This window comes from Misgurnus anguillicaudatus, chromosome 5, assembly GCF_027580225.2.
Source record: "Misgurnus anguillicaudatus chromosome 5, ASM2758022v2, whole genome shotgun sequence".
NCBI classification, from domain to species: domain Eukaryota; kingdom Metazoa; phylum Chordata; class Actinopteri; order Cypriniformes; family Cobitidae; genus Misgurnus; species Misgurnus anguillicaudatus.
In genome coordinates, this window is record NC_073341.2 from 14,715,190 (window position 1) to 14,736,135 (window position 20,946).

The window sequence follows — 20,946 nt, forward strand, 5'->3', positions numbered from 1 at the left end:
TAGACTAATAAAACAAACACAACGTGACAAAATTATAAAGGTGTCCACGAGCTATACAGCCAGCAGTATAATAATCCATTAACTGGGCCTCCATTTTGCACACATTTTAAGCAATTGCATAGATTGCTTCAAATTCCATGTAATACCTACTTTAAATCAAATATACAAAAATCCAATTGTATATGTTATAGTTTATAAATATTATATTGTTGCATAAACCTCATCTATTGCATTCAAATACTTCTAATTTATGTGTTTTGCTTTCACGCGACAGATGACGTCATTGCCTAGCACGATTTCCTTGAGTCACATGAATAGTATAAGAAAAAATGATGGGGATGTTGAAAATCTTGTTTATTGTAGCAGTGACAAAACATGTCGTACTTTGGGTCCAGTGGAGTAAAATTGAACCCTAACACTTTATGCAGTTTCAAACCTGTTTTTCCATCCCTCATGCTAATAAGGTATCTCTTTCTAAATTAAGAAATTAAGTCTAGTACTTGCTTATTCATTTAGCTGACGCTTTTATCCAAAGCGACTTACAATTGCTATATATTTCAGAGGTTGCACGCCTCTGGAGCAACTAGGGGTCTTGCTCAGGAACACAATAGTGTGTCACAGTGGATTCCCCAATTGTGTGCCCAAACGGGTCATGTTTAGACAGATGTCTTTTATTATTATTTTTTATAGACCCTCTTTGACGTGTGTTGGTTCTCGAAGTTTCACTTTTGCTCCCATACTACTATTAAGTAAATATAATTTCAGGTTATATTATTGTATTGCTTGAACTGAGATTACATCTATTTATCAAGCCTTTTAAAGGGATGAGCTTGTTTTAACAGCTAAGTTGGAGTGGAATCTGTGTTAAAGGTGCAGTGTGTCAATTTTCACGGCATCCAGTGGTGAGGTTGCGACTTGCATCCAACGACTCAGTCCACTGCTCACCCCTCGTTTTGAAACACATAGAGAAGCTACGGTAGCCATCACTGGAAAAAGATGGAATAGACGGAGACAACTTAGTAAACAAAGTTGGTCCTTTAAGGGCTTCTGTAGAAACATGGCGACACAAAACGGCGACTTCCACGTAAGGGGACCCTCTGTGTATGTAGATAAAAACGTCTCATTCTAAGATAATAAAAACATAACTGTTCATTATAATAAGGCAGGGGTCTTCAACTACTCTTCTTCGGGGGCCAGATTTTAAAATTGTAAATATGACGAGGGCCAGCCAAACTTTTACCCATATTTTTTTACTTTTAACATATATATGTGTGTGTGTGTGTGTGTGTGTGTGTGTGTGTGTGTGTGTGTGTGTGTGTGTGTGTGTGTGTGTGTGTGTGTGTGTGTGTGTGTGTGTGTGTGTGTGTGTGGGGTGTTGTTTTTGTTACTTTTGTTATGGTATATAAAAAAACATATTAAAAAGCATGCATTTTCAAAACAAATGCACACTTCTTATATCCAGTGTGTTGCCTTTTAATTACTTGAAAACTCATATTTTCTTTATTAATATTTAGAAACAATTGCAACATGTAAGAGTCTGTGTAAATGTTAATAGTAAAAGTGTGAAAGATCAACACTCTTAAACATATTTAGTTTATAACTGTTTAACTTTCATTAATTGTTACATGTCAAGTATTCACAACATATATCCACTCCTAATAACTAAAATTGCACTACATGTTTTCTTTTTTTATATTTTATAGATATATAAACAGCCTTTCCGTTGTACATTACAGATATAACTGTCGGGAGTTCGCCCCCTAGTGGCAGTCGTAATGAAATTGTAGTTTAATTGTAAATCTGTCATGGGGGAGAACCTTTAGTCTACGAATATATATTTATAGTTAATAATTTACTTACCAGTAATCAATCGTTTTTAAAGTATTCAAGTGTGGTGATAAAGTGAAACAAAAAATAATTAATAATTCTTCATCTTTGCAGTTTGCACAAAGTTTTGATTAGAACAAACAGAAATACATCACTTTCGGTCGCCGCGTCACATGTGGTGAAGCCGCATAAGCCGCGTTTGTTTTCTTTAACGCATCCAAAGCTCGAATCGGATCAGATAATAAAGCACCCACGGTTGGCAGCCCCTTTCTTACTCACTTTCCGTGTTCTCGGCTGTCATTTGTCATGTACAGTGGAAAGGTAAAAGTAACCACGCTTTATTTAAATCAGACTATAGTCATTTCTCAATCCGAAGGCTGCAGCCTCGGAGGTCGCACTTCCAGGCTGCATACGTCTTTAAGTCTTATTTCAGAATTTTAACAATTATAAAGTTGACTATTATTCTTAGTTAATCGTAAATTGTTGTAATATGCTTATGATTTGTGATTGTAATGCTCAGTTAACTTAAACTTGATGACATATGCAGTTTGCATATGCGACCTCCGGAGGCTGCAGCCTTCCGATTGAGAAACGGCCAAAGGTGACCGGCGGGCCGGATAAAGATGATTGGCGGGCCGCACTTGGCCCGCGGGCCGCCAGTTGACTAGCCTTGTAATAAGGTCTTTATACACCCCTGATAATATAGTTTTGTATATTATTTTGCATTTCTGTCAAGAGATCCTTCTAAAAATTACACACTGCACCTTTAAGGCAGATATAAATTCTTACATTGGTGATTTAATAATCGCATCCGTTCTTCTGTCACCAGTTTGCAATGTAGGAGACCAGTAATTTTCCTATATTCATTTTATTGTCATTGAACAAGTGTATGCACGTGATGTTACAGCGAGTCACAGCGAGTCACAGCCAATGGGACTCCACGGCAGCTTTAACTGTGCTCTCCTGTATCTAAAACAGGAACGATTATACAAATAGATAGTTTCCACCAGCTGTGTGCTTATCATCATTTATCAAAATTTCTTCATAGGTCTAAAACAACGTGAGGGTGCGTAAATTATGCCAGAATTTTTTTTTTTTTTTTTTGGATGAACTATCCAAAAGCAGATAAGATAAAAGTGTTTTGATTTATATTTTACAGCAAATAATGGTGTAAGCACATAGATAAGAACACAAATAAAGACAACACGTGACATCAAAGAAGTTTCATTTAGTTTCTTGTAAAGTTTATTCACATGTTGGCATTTGTAAGAAAATAAAATAAACATTTATAAAAAAAAATACAAGTATTGATCTAATATACCACAATGATGGCATATAAAAATATAGCATTTACAAGTCACTTTACAGTAATGAAATAATAACTTATTCTATAAATAACATTGTATTTATTTAATGGATTAACATATTTCATCAACCTTTTAAGCGTCACCCCACCCTATTGAGTTAAATGTACACTCTTGGAGCTTTCAAACAATATACAGTTTGTCATGATTAGATAAGAATTCATATGCAAACATTGAAGTAAATGTAGTCGTCCTGCTGGTGGGACAGTGACATTTAGCAGAAAATAAATTTTTTAAGGCACACTCTCTTCATAAATGAATCAATTACTCTCCCTACATAATTTATTTTATAAAACACTGTTGAAATGTCTATTCTGGAGGCTTAGACCTTTCCAACAATATATAGTTTGTAGTGATAGATTAAAATTTACATCAACAATATTAATGCAAACTTAGGTGTCCCGTATTCGGGGCGGCGACGCTTAACAGTTTAAGGCCTATCACTTCAACATGACTGACAACAATTTCTGCTACGAATTTTGGCAAATGTTGTGCAAAACAAAAGGAAAGATGATGTTGACAGAAATCTAAATGTATGATTTCTGACTGAAGTAAATTTTTGCACCCTCTTTAATATGAACAAAACATTCAATCCACCAGATTAAAAAGAGTTAAAATTTCAATGTAAACATGTTTTCACTTACACTTCCAGTACAAGTTCATGATATGTATCTTGAATTTGATCTATAATGAAGAATAAAGCATATCAAAATCAGTAATTATCTTAAGAAATCAAAGCATAAAAAAGCTTATGGATGTAATTACATATTTTATGACAGATTTCCTTTGGACTCCTTTTGTTTATGTTTGGACTGGTGCGTGAAAATGGTTTTACTTTTGGTTTGAGTCAAAGGTTACTGCGCAGTGAAGTACAAGTTAAACAACAAACTAAAACAAACATAACAGCATTAGGAAAAAAACAAAATATTTAATTATGTGATCCGAAATTTTGAACAATCATGACATCAATCAAGACATCAATGCACGCAATGAAACAAGCTATACTGCAACTAATGGGTACGGGACAAAGTTGTAAAGGGGCAAGGAGCTATACAGCCAGCAGTATAATAATACATTTACTGGGCCTCATTTTGCACAATTCACATTTTAAATCTGTAAACAACTCGTGATAGCAAGATATTTAAGTTCATGTTGTGATAAATGGCGAAAGTACATAGATAAAGAATACTAAAAATGACCCAATTTTGGGCTGTTTTTATGCAACCATGGGGTATGGGGTTGGGTTAAAATAACCCAGCATTGGGTCAATTTTAACCCAGCTGTGTGCTTATCATCATTTATCAAAATTTCTTCTTTTGCAATCATCAGAAAAAAGAAATGCATACAGGTTTAAAACAACATGAGGGTGGGTAACTGATGCCATATTTTTTTTTTTTTGGTGAGCTATCAAAAAGCAGATAAGATAAAAGTGTTATATTTTACTGTAATTAATGGTGTAAGCACATAGATAAAAAACAATAAAGACATAACACGTGATATCAAAGAAGTCAAAAATGATAGTTTTATTTAGCTTCTTTAAGGTTATTTACTACATGTTTGACATTTGTAAAAAAATAAAAATATATTAAAAAAGGTATAAATTGAATATACCAAAATGATTGCATAATGTATGTATAAAATATAGCAGTCACTTTACAGTAATGAAATAATAGCTTATTTAATAAATAGATAACATTGTATTTGATTAACATATTTCATCGTTTCAAATGATCAAATGATGCCACTTCAACGATGTGACTGACAACAATTAATGCTATGAATTTTGGCAGACATGTTGTGCAAAACAAAAGCAAAGTTTATCAAAGAAAGGTCACTGTTCAGTAATTAGCTTAATAAATGAAACCATAAAAAGCTTATGGGTGTAATTGTGAATAAACGGATTTCCTCCATAAACTTTTATGTTCTCCCGAATTCCCCTGAGTCTTTGATTGCTCTCATGAGCATTCGCTGAAGCTCCACTTCATCTTTTACTCCTCTGGGAAGGAACAATCCCATTGTGCATGTGTTAGCATACGGTAAGCGACATCCACGCTTCTCTGGATGGTAGAAGTGAATGCTGGGCTTTTGGGGGAACCCCAGTGGCGGGATCTCATCTGCTCCAGTTACGAAAACCAAAAGCTCCTCAAACTGTAACTTTGTTTTTTTGTCTTAAAGAAAAATGTGAACAAGTCAATCTCCAAAATATAATGTAATTTAACTCTATTGCTCTTATGCATATGCTCTTTTAGAGTGTAGGTCAAACCAGCATTAGGTCAAAAAGGGATGAAACCAGCCCATTGGGTTAAATTCACTTTGCAAATGTTAATATTTGATCCAACAATGGGATAAAACAACACAGCATTTTGGTTTAAAACCTAATTTAATATGGGTTTGATTACAACCCAATAGGTTGGGTTTGTTCTTTTTTGACCTAATGCTGGGTTGAAAATAACATTATATACACTCACATTGTACATACTAACATTTAAACGTAAATGAAGTCAGCATGCAGGTTTATGTTCAACAAATGTAACTCATTTGTTACCTAAACAACAAATGGCACAACCTAGGTGAATAAATAATGTATGCATGAAAAACATTAAGAACATGCACACATATTTAGACCTACCTAAGATATATGTAATGCCGAACGGCATAGGAGTACATTTTTGGTAGATCTCGAATGGAAATATCAATCTCCATCATTGAACAAAGTGACATGGGTAACATTGGTAAACTTCTAATTGATTTGATAATCGACACCTCTATTCTATCTTTGGAGTGGTGCACCCCAATTGATGGTTTTGGTATCAAAGTAGCAACTTTACCAGACAATTTGTTTAGCCTACTATGCCCTATTGCTGAGATAAAGATGCTAAAGATGGCTGGAATTGTTACAGTTGTAAATGGCCAAAGCATAGGCATTTAGGGGTGGTAAAGAGTATATTTTCATGATTTTGGGGGGATTCGAATTGTACCAAATCACAAGGTGAAGCTGGTTTCAAATGTATGATTATTGAACCACTGATAATATCAATTCCTTACAGATGTGGTTTTAAGGTTGTCAATTATTCATGGGAAAGCAGTCTGCTATTCACCAGCAGTGTTTGCCACTACAGAAAGTTATCTTATCCAAATAATTCCTGAAATTTGCCTGCATACAACAGTACTGAATCAAACCATTTATTTGCTCTCAATCTAAATTGGAAGGGAATTCTTTGAAGGAAACGGGGTAAACATCACAACCTAGAAATGCGTTTCCAGTTTTCCAGATGGGACAACGCTCTTCTGATGATGACAAATGAAACATTAATTGCTCCTAATGGTACACACTTCGTTTGTGGTATAAGCGTATCCATTACTTCCTAAGGGCTGAGACGTAAACTGTTATTTGTACCTTTAAAAGCAATAGGAGTAGTGTCAGAGGATTATGTGAAGCAGCACTTAATCATGAGTGTTGATTTGTCTTATTAGACACTTGACTGTCACAGGCCCATCAAGGCCTTTATCCAGTATAAGACATACTCCCTCAACTGACGCTGGTTCGTAGAATGACAGAAATGACCTGTACTTTTAAGAACATGTAGAAAGGAAAAGTATGGATAGGCGCCATTCAAGCTTTTTAAAGATGCGTTTTGGTAAAGGTTATGAAAGTTTGCTCGCGATAATTATTTAATATTGTCATATATGATTAAGAGGGGGAGTAAAGGATCCTACTTTAGATCCTCACGTGCAGAATGTTTTTATTATTGTTTTTTAGTTTCTTTTTAATCATTTATTTACATAATCATAATCATTTTATAATCATTAGTTAACCATATAATTGTTTATTTGATTATTTAATATTATTTTTATTATTATCAATTTCATTATTATCATTTTTATCACTATATTAATATATTTCATTTATTCATTAATTATATTTCTATATTTTATATGTCTTATTAATTTCATGGTTGTTCAGTCTTATATTTGTGAAGCCTCATGAGGTGTCCTGTCTGTGTAAACAGAGATAGATAAAAAGAATGTTTATGGAAGCTTAAGGTCTATGGGATGTTGCTATTAAGCAATTTTGATATAACAGAGCATGCTGAATTTATGCTGGTTGGACGAGGTTTGAACATTGAGACATATGCAACTGAAACTGTCCACCAATAAAACTCTGTTCTATCATCTAAATCTTCATCTCATGTCCTGCTTGTGTTCTTCTCTAGCAGTAAAGTAAAGTTATATTTTCTGATGTCATCTGGTGTTCGGAGCTGGATCGTTTTTTTTATTTTGTCTGGTGTGGAGACCTGATCTAACAATGTATAACTATAGTACAGTGAGTGTTGATTTGGAATAAATGAATCTAAATTTGTCGTTCACATAGTATGCGGCTCTTCAAATTTATTTCAAAATCTGATGTGACCACCAAGTCAAAAATATTTGCCTACCCCAGTACCCTTGGTCCAACGGGCACAACCTGGGCACAGCCACCTGCCCCACAGTTTCCCTAGCACCATTAGACTGGAGTACTGTCAATTTGTGCCACTGGAAAGGGGTATTAATTACAGTTAAAGTTTGCATTTTCAGCACTCAACACCACCATCAGATCAAAGGGTTCAAAAGTCAATAAAAAAATTCTGTAAAAAGCACAAAAAAAAATCATTATTTTTTTTCTTATGAAACTTTAATAGACAATGAGAAAATTGTAAAAAAAAATATTTAACTGCTTTGTTTAATTGAGTTTTCAGTGTAACATGATCACATGATTTTTACAGTATTTGTGTTTTTGTATGTACGTATGTTTTGTAAATAAGTGTATTTAAAACCAGTGTTGTGAAACATATTCACATTGTAATGCTACAATATAATCAACTTTCAATAAAAAAAAATTGTAATCCAAACATAGACATCAACATTTTTACATACAATATTTACATTTAGTCTTTATATGTTCATTATGGTTTTAGCCATCCGAAATATATACATAGTATTCATATAAACATGTAAACTGTGAACTAATTTGTGTAGATCCCTTTATGCAAAGTGGTTTACAAACCAGAGGTAATAATACAGAGGTACAGCATGTGGAGGTTAAATAATAAACATTTACATAACATAACCACAGCACTGGAATGTGCATGAACCAATCTGCTTGTTAAGTCTGACGTTAACTTCTGGGTCCAAATGCTTCATCAGATGCCTTACGCAAATAAAGCAACTGTATGAACACTCACAGTGCACTCCCGAAAATCACAATAACCTTTATCTCCATACTGAAATCCCATGACCAGAAAGCAATTCATCTTTTATGTATCATATAGTTTTCAGCTTGGTGAATGTAGTGTACACTGCAAGTTTATTAAAAATATATAGCTTAAATGTGTGATATATGGCTCATAACCGGCTGGTCAAGTTGTAGTGAGTGGAGGCTTGGACAAGGAGATGGTTCACTGCCACAGTCTTCACAGTCAAAGTCTTCAGTATCTGTAAAACAAAATACGATAACAGGTTGTTCATCTACATATATTCATCAGTAAGAAATTAAATTCATAATCGTGTGACAATAAGGCAAAGTTATATAGTTATAACAAAATTCTGCAAAGAATCAATCTTAGATGTGTTGGGTGGGTTCATAATTCTGTAAAAGGTGCTTATTCCTTTAAACAAATAAAATAGGCACGTATTATATTTGCAGTATATTTCAGTGATAATTTACACACTGGTAGGCCTATTTTCATAGGTGCAGCAAACTAATGATTCAGCCTTGCAACTAATATGTATGTATGTATATATATATATATATATATATATATATATATATATATATATATATATATATATATTTTTTTTTTTATGACATTGTATTGTGGGGATTGAGGGGGGCTGGAGCATTGAGGGACCCCCTATAAAGCTGTCATGATCTCTGTTCTGTGTAGACTCTTATTTTGAAGTCCTGTCCGTGTCTGCCATGTTTTGTAGTTCTGTGTAGTTCTTTTGTTTCATTGGTCTGCTTGTTGATTGTCTCTCAGGTGTCTCTCATTATCCATCATTACCCAATGTATTTAATGCTGCATTCCAGGCAACCTGTAACCCGTAAATCACGACTTCATAACCACAGCTCACGACTCTGAACTGTCATCAATCTAGTACGAGTTCACGGATGGGAAGTCGGGGGTTCGACTGCCATTCCAGTGCACTTTCACGGGTGGAAGGTTGGAAAAACACAGGTTACAGGCTGCCTGGAATGCATACTCCCAGTTCAGAGTTGTTTCCTGATGTTTTTGTCATGGACGAACCAGCAACTAAGAAAAAGGTCTATTCGGTATCGTCAAAAATGCCTACTTGCGTCTTGAAAATCGCACCAGGTTTGCCGTTAAGTTTTTCGGGATTGCTGCAGAATCTCAAAAACAAAAAATAAAACATCTGTGGCTGCAAGCAATTAAATGTGCAGACTGGGACAATGCAAAGATCAAAGAGGCTTGTGTTTGTAGTGCTCACTTCATTTCCTTGTTAGATTAAACTAGAAAATTGTATAAACAGTTTAACCCCATGCTGCGTGCGCGAAACCACTGTATTTTTTGTTTTATTACTTTTTATCTAATTTGGTATTTTGTTTCTTTTCTTTTTCTTTTAATTCTGCAAAACTTGTAATCGAAAACAACCAAATTGTATTAATACATTTTCTAAAAGACAAGGAGTCATCTACTTTTGTGAACTTAGCTCAGAGAAAACAACCACGGGGAAGTCTTCTGCTAATTTTATGTGAGTATGATCTCATCTAAGAGTGTTACTTTACTTAAGGTAATGTGATTGTATATTTAGAGATATAGTTGCAGATTCGACTATCATTGCCTACCCTGAATAGAAAGAATAGGCAAAATGTACAAATTTTCGTACCATAAAACACCCTTTAAGGCAATGTTTTTTTTAAAAATATAAACTTTAACCAAGCGACCACCATTACAACTGGCTTGTAAACATGAGCTACGCTATCTTTTGGCATTTGAAAAAAATAAAACCCATGAAAATCTATACATATGACATGCAGGAAGGCACGCCGCGGACTATGTGAACCACAGAGTTGTCGTCTTTTCCTTTGTGACTGAGGCGCTTGTGACCTCTAGGGGCGCTAGACGTGAAAAATACATGTCTAGCACCCCCTAGTGTGCAAAAAGTTCCACGGTGTGCCTTTAAAAGAAATTGTTGATCCAGGATCACATCTTACTTTGTGAAATCATGTGGACCCTATAGGTGTGTTCGACATCGGCTGTGGCTGGATGTGACCGATCGGCGAGATTAGCCGCGTACAGGCGAGGAGGAGCTGAAAACGGAGACGTGAAGTCGGACGCGCTGTGGTTCCCGTAGTTTGCTGCATTTACGCCAGGCATGGCTGATCACGTGCCGTTTGCTTGCTTAATCGCATTAAACATGATTTGTAAGATGTAAACTACATAAAAAGTGAATACTGTTTTGAATTTCCGTGTATGAGCATGAGTGGAACTGAAGAGGCTTACAGCATCTGTTTTTACAAGAATAAAGTTCAACATAAGCATATATTATTTAAATACCAATGTAGTGGGGTCTACGGGTTTTATCCATTTTATTTTAATGAACATGACACAATATAACATCGCGACTACATGAAAAGAGCTTTAACTGTTATAAAAATACAGATTTGTGAGCATTTTTGGAACTGAGGGCATGAAAATACACACGAAACACACGTGATTGTTGTCATGTGGTGAATCCGACCAATCTTGAAACAGCTGTGTCGTCATTACAGCCCGTGCAGCTCCTCTTCGCGAACTGCGCTGGCTAGCTCAGGCGGCTGATCTCGAATCGCTCTCGCGGTACTTAAAAACCATATGACACAGTCACGTGCCTGCAGCGCCAGCTGAAGTCGGACAAAAATACTAACCGGAATGCACTGCTTCAAGTCAGCCGCCGATCGGTCTGCGCAGCGCCGCATGAAGTCGAACACACCTCTTGTCATGGGAGGGGCGTAGCTAAAGAACTCCCATAATCTTTGACATAATTCTGCAACACTGTATACCCAGGAAAGGGTGCTAATACTGATTTTTCCACTCCAAATTGCTCCAACTTACTTTTTATTTAGTTAAGTAGTGAGACAATAAATTTTCACTTGCTATGTGATAATCTTACCTTTGTTAACAGATTCATGGTCCTGCATGCTCATTGGTTTCTTCAGTCTTTCCAGAGTTTCTTTCTTGATGTCTCCATAGACACAGTTATTATCATCAGTGTGTTTGTTGTGTTTCAGAGCAGGGCAGGACCTATAGGTGAATATCAGACCTTTCTTTTTAGAACCTAAAAAAACAAATGAAACCACAATGTAAAGCAATTAAGACTGAATTTCATAGCCTGGGTGCCAGTCGATCTTAGCCCCGCCCACCACATTTGAAAAACGGGGAAGATCGGTCTGGGGATTCACCGTTGAGGAGCTACTATGCGTATACCAAAACCGGCCGACGAATCAAATTGTGAGGGCGGGCTTTATACGATGATGGACAGATGATCAACAGTAACGTATCAACCACGTCACCAAAGAGCGCGTGTGTTCAATCTGTTTACAATAAAATGGCTGCCGCTGGTGAATTCAGATGTGTGGATTCTGACATTGAGTCTGTTCTAAAAGATATCGACAGAGCATTGATTTAAAAAGAGGAACAGAGAAACGCAATCAAGGCATTTGTTTATGTTTTCGCCGTCCTTTCTATGGAGGACAAAGTTAAAGAAGCAACTGAAATGGGTATCATGGCGATGCAACTCGGCGTGCACGACGAGATGGATATAATTAGCGGTCGTTGCCATCTTCTTTTCGGAAGCCTGGAATCGTGACTGCTGAATAAGTGGAGGGACATGCTAGGCTCCGATATTTTTCAAGCCAACGTAATGGGTAGCTATCGTCGTGGATGAAGTTCACCTAACGTACAAATGGTAAGAGATAACGTTAGTCTTACTGTATGACTTAGTAAATACTTAATGTTGTGATATAAATGAAATGTTGTAAACATAGTAGGTGTTGATGTACCTTCGCTTACTCAGACTTAGTATAATTACAATGATGTTAGTATCATTGTAGCGAAATTACTAGCAGTTCGGTCAGGCTGCTAAAGACGCCATTTCAACATCACACACTCCGTTGCTCTGATTGGTCGTATGTCTATCCAATTGAGTGCAGAGGCATTTTTCGATTGAGACACGCCTCATCATTTTAGCTCAATGGAGCGGTATCAGACTCAAATTCTGACTAGAATTGAGTATGACAACGTCAGGCTACAGGATTCTTGCAATGCTTGAATTTGCTTAAGCTACACATCAACACACAACCCCTAAATTAACAAAAAAAAAAATTTCATAGTTGACCCAACATGAGTTGAAATATCACAGCATTTAAAAAAATGGTACACTTTTTAAAAAGGTACATCCTTGTAGAGAACATAATATACATCAAGGGGACATTACTGGTCCCAAAAGTATACTTGTATCTACTGTATGGTACATATTAGCACTGCCCATTGACAACACCTTGAGTATAAGCTTATATGTTTAAGATAATTACCATTTCCTTTTTTAAATATTTTTGTTGGTGCTTTCATTACACACTGTGTTTTAATAACATAAAGCCCTCACCAAGCAGCACCACTGCGGTAGTCTGTCCATAGATGTCAATCATCGCCCAGATGGGCCAGTGGATATTTAGAGCAGTCTGCTGAGAGGACGTGGTATCATCAGAACTTTGTGTACAAATTCTGGCACTACTGTCGATCCAGAACTCCATCTCTGAGCCTGGGTAACACTTGTCTTCGGGAAGAAGCGCTGCTGCGTACAGTGAGGAGTCGGTTAAGTCTGGAATAGCCAGTGAGGGTAACGTTGTCCCCTCGGGTAAAACATTTGCAAAACCGACCCGCAGTGAGCCGTGCCAATTCCCCGTAGAGTTCTCGACCCGCAGGCGCAACTTCTTTCGGATTTTTACCGGTCGCGCGCTGAACACCAGACCGTGGCGAAACGACGACTCATCTCTGGTCGCGCGTCGCCCACCGTCACTCAGCGTAATCAGACGACCGTTCACATTTGAGTGGCACGACAGGGGTCCCAAACTGGTGAGCTTGTGACACACGCACCGATGCACTGAATCTGGAGGAAAAAAGTTTTGTTAGAAAATAAAGCAAACGGGATGAAAATCATCTATTTTGCAACGTCTTTAAACCTAATAGCCGGAGGAGGGCACAACTAGCTTTATGCCCAGCTGCACTACTTCCTGAACTTCAGCCAGCTCCTTGTTTCCTGTCTCCCATTTTTGGACAAATAATCCAGGGCTGCGTTCAGCCCCGACAAAACGTTGCACAACGTTTATTAAACAGAAACGGTGATGCATTGAACACTCTGTTGTGATGACGCAAGAGTTGCAACTACGGTAGCTGAGAGGCCATTCTTTGTGTTCTTTTTTAAATGTTTCTGAAGCCTGATGAAATCGTTATAAATGTGTGTTTAATACTGTAAAATACCCTCGATGTTACAGTCACTGACCTTGGTGTCCAGAATGAAAGACAACATTCCAACTTGAACCCATTGAGCGAGCTGTCTCTTTACTACCGCGTGGTTTTATACATCTTGCCGCTGATTGGGCTGACATTTCTGACACACCCACCAAACAAGAGAAAACGCTTCTAAAACCTGTTGCATTCCGTTGCACACCGTTTAAAGGAAACATGTCGTTCAACCCGGAAACCGTAGCAAAACGTTGCGCACCGGTGTGAGATTGAACGTGCCCAAGGTGTGCCTAACCTCAATAGTCACACCAACAATAATCAGACACACCTGGACTAATCAGTTTGGCCAATAATGGCAGGAAACAAGCATAAAATGTTTTGTAAGAAAAAAAAAATATTTTTGCTGAGTCCCAATTTGCATACTATCCGTCCTAAATATTATTCTAAACTAGAATTAGTACGTCCCAAAACGTAGTATGTTGAAATGAGTATCCCAAAGATACCCGGATGGTCTACTATTTCCGGTTAGATTTCGAAGTGCAGATCGATCCACACTCTAACGGCTAATATTGCCCACAACCCATTGCGTGCGGGAGGGAGGAGCTTTGTGGTGATGTAATTATGGCAGCCAGACACAGCAGCGGAGATGCGCCCTCAGCTTTTAAGTGTAAGAATTCAAATGTTTAACCCTAATTAAAGTTATCTTTCATTGTCTCGTAATATTCGGTTGATGTTGTGAAAATAAAGTACCATGGCTGTAGTACTGTGTCATGCATGTGTCTTTTTTATGTGTTTCTTTTTATGTTTCTGTCTTAGATTTATACCTTACTATAAACCCTTATGAAAATAAACACCTTTTACTACACTAATAGTTTAACCACACTGACTTATTTGTAGTAATACTGTGGCTGTACAAATGTTAACTTTATTAAGAAATATGGTTACTAAACTTTTACTATAGTAAAAGCATGGTTCATTTTCATCGCGGTATTTTTGATTTGCATACATAAGTATAAAATAAGCATAAAATACGTTAAACAATAGTTATACTATAAACTTGAACTATTTTGACTTTAAAATAAGTAGCTTTCGTTACACACATTGTTGCACATGAACATCATAACCAGCCGCCACACAAACGACCTGCGTTTGGTGTGCGTAACTAGGCAACCACGTTGTCGTTCACGTTGCATGACGTCATCGAAGTACGTCCCAGAACGTATACTCTTTTGCTACACACTCAAAAGTTCGTACATTTTCCTCACAAAAACAGTACATACTTTTAGGTCGTAGTATAAGTAGGCGAATTGGGACGCAGCATTTGAATTGAGCACACGAATTGAGCTCACGTGTTAAAGATAATACTAAAAACATACATGGCAGAGAAATTTACATTTATTATTTGTTTAAATTAACATATTTTGCTGTACTACACTGCAAAATGTTTCGTTGTGAATTCACAGTAAATAAATGGATAAATTTTGCATGACTTTCACAGCAAGGATTACAGAAATATACTGTGAAAATACTCACAGCAATTTACTGTGATGTTATATCTGTGATATTACAATGCATTGATGTAAAAGCACAACTGTATACTGTAACTTCACAGCTTCAATGGCAAAGCAATTACTGTGATATTACAATACATTACTGGGGAATTACAATCTTTTGCTGTTCATCATTACAACAAGGCCATGTACTATTACAGTGTGTACCGTGAAAGTAATGTACATGTTGACAATAATTTACTGTGAAAAGAAACATTTGATTAGTAAATGAATTAGGTGATGATTTTTTACCATTATGTACCAACCACCACAGAATTACAATATTAACTTTACGTTAATGTTCATAACAAATGTGGTGTATTAACATGAAGTTAACACAACCAGGGAAAAAACTAGCAAGCAAAGAGTCAAGGGTCAAGAGTCCAACTAAAACAACCACTAATCACAATAAGGGTGACTTAAAATGAAAAAAAAAAACATCAACATCTAAACCTAATAAGTGAATTGTGTTTTCTACAGCAATATATTTACTGAACATTCATGTTTTATAAAAAAATTAAATGCAATGTTTCTCTATCATTTACATAACAATCAAACAATTCAATATAATAAACAGTTGTTGTTTTAACCATTGTGTGAACATTAAAACATGACATTGTCAAAACGTTTAAAAATGGTAAAATGTAACATTCCTCTAACGTTCAAACAACACAAAAACATTCTTAGAACGTAAAGAAAACTGGACACTTTTTACGTTGGCAGAAAGTTTTTGGGAACCTTGGGAACTTTCAGGGAATGTTCTTAGAACTTTTTTTCTGTTAGCTGGGTTAATCTACATTAACGTGACATATTTTTTAAAATAAATGTATATTTTTCTGATTCCAAATTTATTTTAATAAGTCAGACTACGTCCATGTTTTTATACAGTCTATGGTTCAAAACAGTTCGGTTATGTCATGTGACTTCCCAGGGCATATTTCAATACAATATTTCACTGTAATAATACAGTTTAATGCTGTGAAACCCTTAATTTTTTTACTGTGTTGCTATGATATTACAGACCTTTTTGTGATATAACAGCAGGTTTTAGATTGCAAGATTTTACTGTAAAATAAGAGTTAAATGCTGTAAAATCCAAGGATACTACAGTATAGTTTTCACAGGTATTAATTGGGATATTACAGGGAAACTTAATTACAACAAGTTATGGTAAAATAACACTGTTAATGATTGTAAAATGCTGGTAATTTCTAACAGTGTAGACTGTCTGCGTGGAAACTTTCCTTAACTGAATTAAGTTTATTGAACTATTATTATTATTATTATTATTATTATTATTATTATTATTATTATTATTATTATTATTTTAAGTGGAATTAGCTTACAAAGAATGAATGAGCAAATATAGAGCTATTCAGCATTTGCCCCACAATTTATCATTCAGTATAAAAACATAATTCAATTTCTTTAAATCTATCTATCTCTTAGATAGTAACATATTCCTGCTTTATACAGAAATATATGAGGAAAAAGTTACCATTTGTCATCATTTGCTGTTGTTTCTCTTTCTTTTTCGCTGGCATTCTCTTCACTTCTTCCAAAGCAGTAGATATCTTTGAATGTTTTAGCTTCTGTATCTAAATGAAAAGAAAACTTGCTTTAAATGCTGTGTACACGCCATAAATGTATGTGTTGTGTTTTTCTTATAGGACGAGGACAGGAAGGGGGCCCCTTACGAAAATTAAACATGGTTTTATTGTAGTAAAAGTATAGTAACCATGTTTTTTCTACAGCAACTATGTTTTTTTTAACTGTAGTAAAACCATGGTTAATTTTCGTAACGGGCGCAACAGTTACTGTTGGGAATTGTCCATATACTAGAAAAAGGCAAATGTCGTTGCCATGATCCATTTTTAGAAAAAGAATGCAACAAAAAACAGCATTTGAGCTACTGCGGATGCCCCAAATAAATAAATAAATGTGTAACGTGATTTACGCTATATAATACAGAAATAAATAGATTCGACTCTGGTTGTGGTAATTACTTAAATTTGTAATACTTTAAAAAACAGTAGTGTCCCCCAAATTCATGTCTGTGGTGTTACAACCCTATGGTTACAACAACGGATTTCGCCCTTTTAAGAAAAGGGGGAAATCTATTTGGACGGCGTCCTGTGTGTAAAGGTCATTGCAGGTGCTGGTGGATCTGAAAGGTACGTGGTGAGTGAATTCTTTATTAATTTTCTTAAAGTTAGCTAAATTTCTGACAATTTTATGTGTCACACTTTATTAGTGTATGTGGTGTTATGCATAACTTACAGATTTTACATATTTTAATAAAAATGTTGGTGTTACTGTCGTTTTACTTCAAATATTGCTGACACCACAGACATAAGTGGATGTTTTACCATCCACATGTTTTTTAATTTTGTAAAAATTATTTAAAATTAAAAAAGTTAATAAGCTTCAATTAAAATGGATATAGCATTTTAAAAACGCATTTTAAATGCATAACAAACAGTACATTTTATTAAAAGAAAACAAACAAGCAAGCATTTTTACAATTTCTGCCTCTCATTTGCCACACCAATTGAAGAATGACCCTTCTAGTGGTGGGCAATATTAATGTATTATTTCATCAGAACTACCTACAGAGACAATACTGAGATATACAGAAAAAAAAGCAGGAGTCACTATTTGTTATTGAAAAAGAAATACTTACCATGGTGCACGTCTGTTATGGCTGTGGTATAAGAGGATGTTTCTACATCAAGCTTAACTACTACTATGTTTGATTTTGCTAAGTACATGTACTCCACCCCCCTCCTCCAATCTGAACTTCGCTTCCTTAAAACAATAGCTGTATTGACTACATAACAGGTGACGCAACAGTTTTGCACTCTGTACCTCAAGGATATCTTTATATGATCTAAAAATATAATGGTTCAACGGGCTCAACCTGGGGCTGGGCACAGCCATCTGCCCACACATTTCCGTCAGCACCATAAGTCTGAAGTACTGTCAATATATGCTACTGGATCAGAAGGATATCAATACCTGATTATTAATTACGGGCAAAGTTTGCGTTTTCAGCGCTCAACATCACCATTAGATCAAAGGGTTCAAAGTCAATTAAAAAAATGTTTCAGTAAAAAGCACACAAGATTATTTTTTACTTATAAAACTTTAATAGACAATGAAAAAATTGGTACTTTTTTATTTAACTGCCTTGTTGAATTGAATTTTGAGTGTAACATGATCACATGATTTTTACATGATTTATGTTTTTTGTATGTGCAAAAAATTGTATTTAATACAAAAATGTATTTAAAACCAGTGTTGCAAACATGATCAAATATATATTACTTAACTTTCAACAAACACATTTTTGTAATCCAAACATAGACATCAACATTTTTACATACAATATTTACATTTAGTCTTTATATGTTCATTATGGTTTAGCCATCCGAAATATATACATAGTATTCATATAAACATGTAAACCTTTATGCAAAGTGACTTACAAACCAGAAATAATACAGAGGTACAGCATGTGGAGGGGTGCAATAACAGACCTCTACATAATATAACCACAGCACTGAAACGTGCATGAACCAATCTGCTTGTTAAGTTTTACGTCAACTTCCGGGTTCAAATGCTCTATCAGGGGCACGTTCAATACTCACACCGGTGCGCAACGTTTTGCTACGGTTTCCGGGTTGAACGACATGTTTCCTGGAAACGGTGTGCAACGGAATGCAACAGGTTTTAGAAGCGTTTTCTCTTGTTTGGTGGGGTGTGTCAGAAATGCCGGCCCAATCAGCGGCAAGATGTATAAAACCACGCGGTAGTAAAGAGACAGCTCGCTCAATGGGTTCAAGTTGGAATGTTGTCTTTCATTCTGGACGGCAAGGTCAGTGACTGTAACATTGAGGGTCTTTTACAGTATTAAAGACACATTTATAACGATTTCATCAGTCCTCAGAAACATTTAAAAAAGAACACAAAGAATGGCCTCAGCTGTGCAAATAAAGCAACTGTGTGTATGAACACTCACAGTGCACAAATAAAAAAATTATCTCATACTGAAATCCCAGATGGACGGAAAGCAATAAATCTTTCATGATTCGTTACAGTTTTGTTGTCTGGGACATTCTGAGCTTGGTGAATGTAATGTACACCGCAAGTTTATAAAAATGCTTAAATGTGTGATATGAATAAATATGGCTCATAAATGGCTGTTGAGATTGTAGTCTTATATGAAGTGAGTGGAGGCTTGACCAGGAGATGGTATTTTTACGTCATAACTTAACAAGTGAATAACACACTGGTGTGGCCACTCTCTCTCTCTCTCTCTCTCTCTCTCTCTCTCTCTCTCTCTCTCTCTCTCTCTCTCTCTCTCTCTCTCTCTCTCTCTCTCTCTCTCTCTCTCTCTCTCTCTCTCTCTCTCTCTCCTTTCAATTCTCCTTAGCCTGTGTTCTGTTGGTTCTGCCATCCAAAATAAATATTTAACAGTCAGAGTACATGATCAACAACCAAAGTTCACGTCTCACAACCTCCTCCAATCGTTTCGTCTGAATTTCGCTCTCTTAAAACAACTAGCTGTCTGCTAATGTAATTTAATGCTGCTGAACAAGTCTATATAGACTACAATACAGGTGACGCAATGATTTACATGAACAGTTTTGCACTTTGTACCTCAGGGATATCAGTGTATCTTTAAATATAATCTTGTTAAATGCCTGATTTTTTTTAAAGATATAGGCTACTGTTAAGTCTGTAATCTTTGGCCAAATTTGCCTATTTATTTATTGAAATCATATATTTTCGAACTTAAGAACATAAGACCGATTATTTACTCAGTTTTTTCAAATCTTCTTTGCAAACATTCATTTCTGGAAGCCTTTCACTCAGCACAGATTGCATTTCTCACACCCAACTCTAATTTTACTCCACCCTTCCCAGCTTTCTTCAGTTCAACAATAATGGAAAAGAGATGACTCACTTTTAAATTTAGACTTACTGTGAAGTGCTGGCAATTAAAGAAGATGCATGGGTCAATGTTGTGTACGAGAGACTTCAAAAATGCTGCCGATACGGGTAATACGGTGTCACATGTGATGCTTTTAAAACTTTCTAATAGAGCTTTCTAATACAATACTCCCACCTAGCGGATGTGTTCAGTTCTACAGACCCTTTGCCGTTTTTACTCCTAGCGCGCCACCAGCTGCAGGTGGCGCCAAAGAGCGCATGCACAGTTTGACTGGGGCACTGCAACAAAATAAAAGATAAACTCTGAATGTCGCGTGTTTAACACAAAATGGACATCAAAATATTTTATCAGCATCAGACAGAAGGTGGTATGTGTGATTTGCTAAAAAGTATTGCAGTTTTTCAAGACCACAACCTGCCTTCCCCCACATATTTTTTCATGATAATTGATATGTAATAATGATCAAGCAATGCACTTGATAAGAGTTTCTTGGCCATAAGAAAATGAAGCGTGATTAAATTAGAGTAAACATAGTTTTATTTGTAGTAAGTAACACAAATTTACTGTTCTTACCATATTAACAATGGCATTTTATGTGTATGGTAATTACAAATGGTAATTAATCTGTTAAAATCATGCTACTACAAAAATAAAGCCATTGTTAATTTTCCTCATGATGATAACTTTAAATATGGCTCACAATGAATATAAAATGAATATTTTGTTTTATATTACTTTAATTGTGA

At 35.8% G+C, this 20,946-nt stretch overlaps 2 protein-coding genes across 2 annotated transcripts in view; both read right to left on the reverse strand.

Annotated features, from left to right (window-relative positions):
* Positions 1-4,928: 4,928 nt before the first annotated feature.
* LOC129414286 (uncharacterized) overlaps positions 4,929-20,946 on the reverse strand; it is a 41,099-nt gene continuing 25,081 nt past the window's right edge. Inside the window, exon 11 of the mRNA XM_073867606.1 lies at positions 4,929-5,359. Within this exon, the coding sequence (XP_073723707.1) occupies positions 5,109-5,359 (251 nt within the window). The 3' untranslated portion in view covers positions 4,929-5,108. The remainder of the gene's footprint in view (positions 5,360-20,946) is intronic.
* LOC129413417 (E3 ubiquitin-protein ligase NEURL3-like) lies at positions 7,915-18,028 on the reverse strand. Its single transcript, XM_073867613.1, has 5 exons — positions 17,927-18,028; positions 16,742-16,841; positions 12,834-13,337; positions 11,343-11,507; positions 7,915-8,663 (listed from the first exon to the last, which is right to left on the reverse strand). The coding sequence occupies exons 1-5, from the start codon at positions 17,927-17,929 to the stop codon at positions 8,554-8,556; spliced, it is 882 nt and encodes a 293-aa protein (XP_073723714.1). The 5' UTR covers positions 17,930-18,028; the 3' UTR covers positions 7,915-8,553.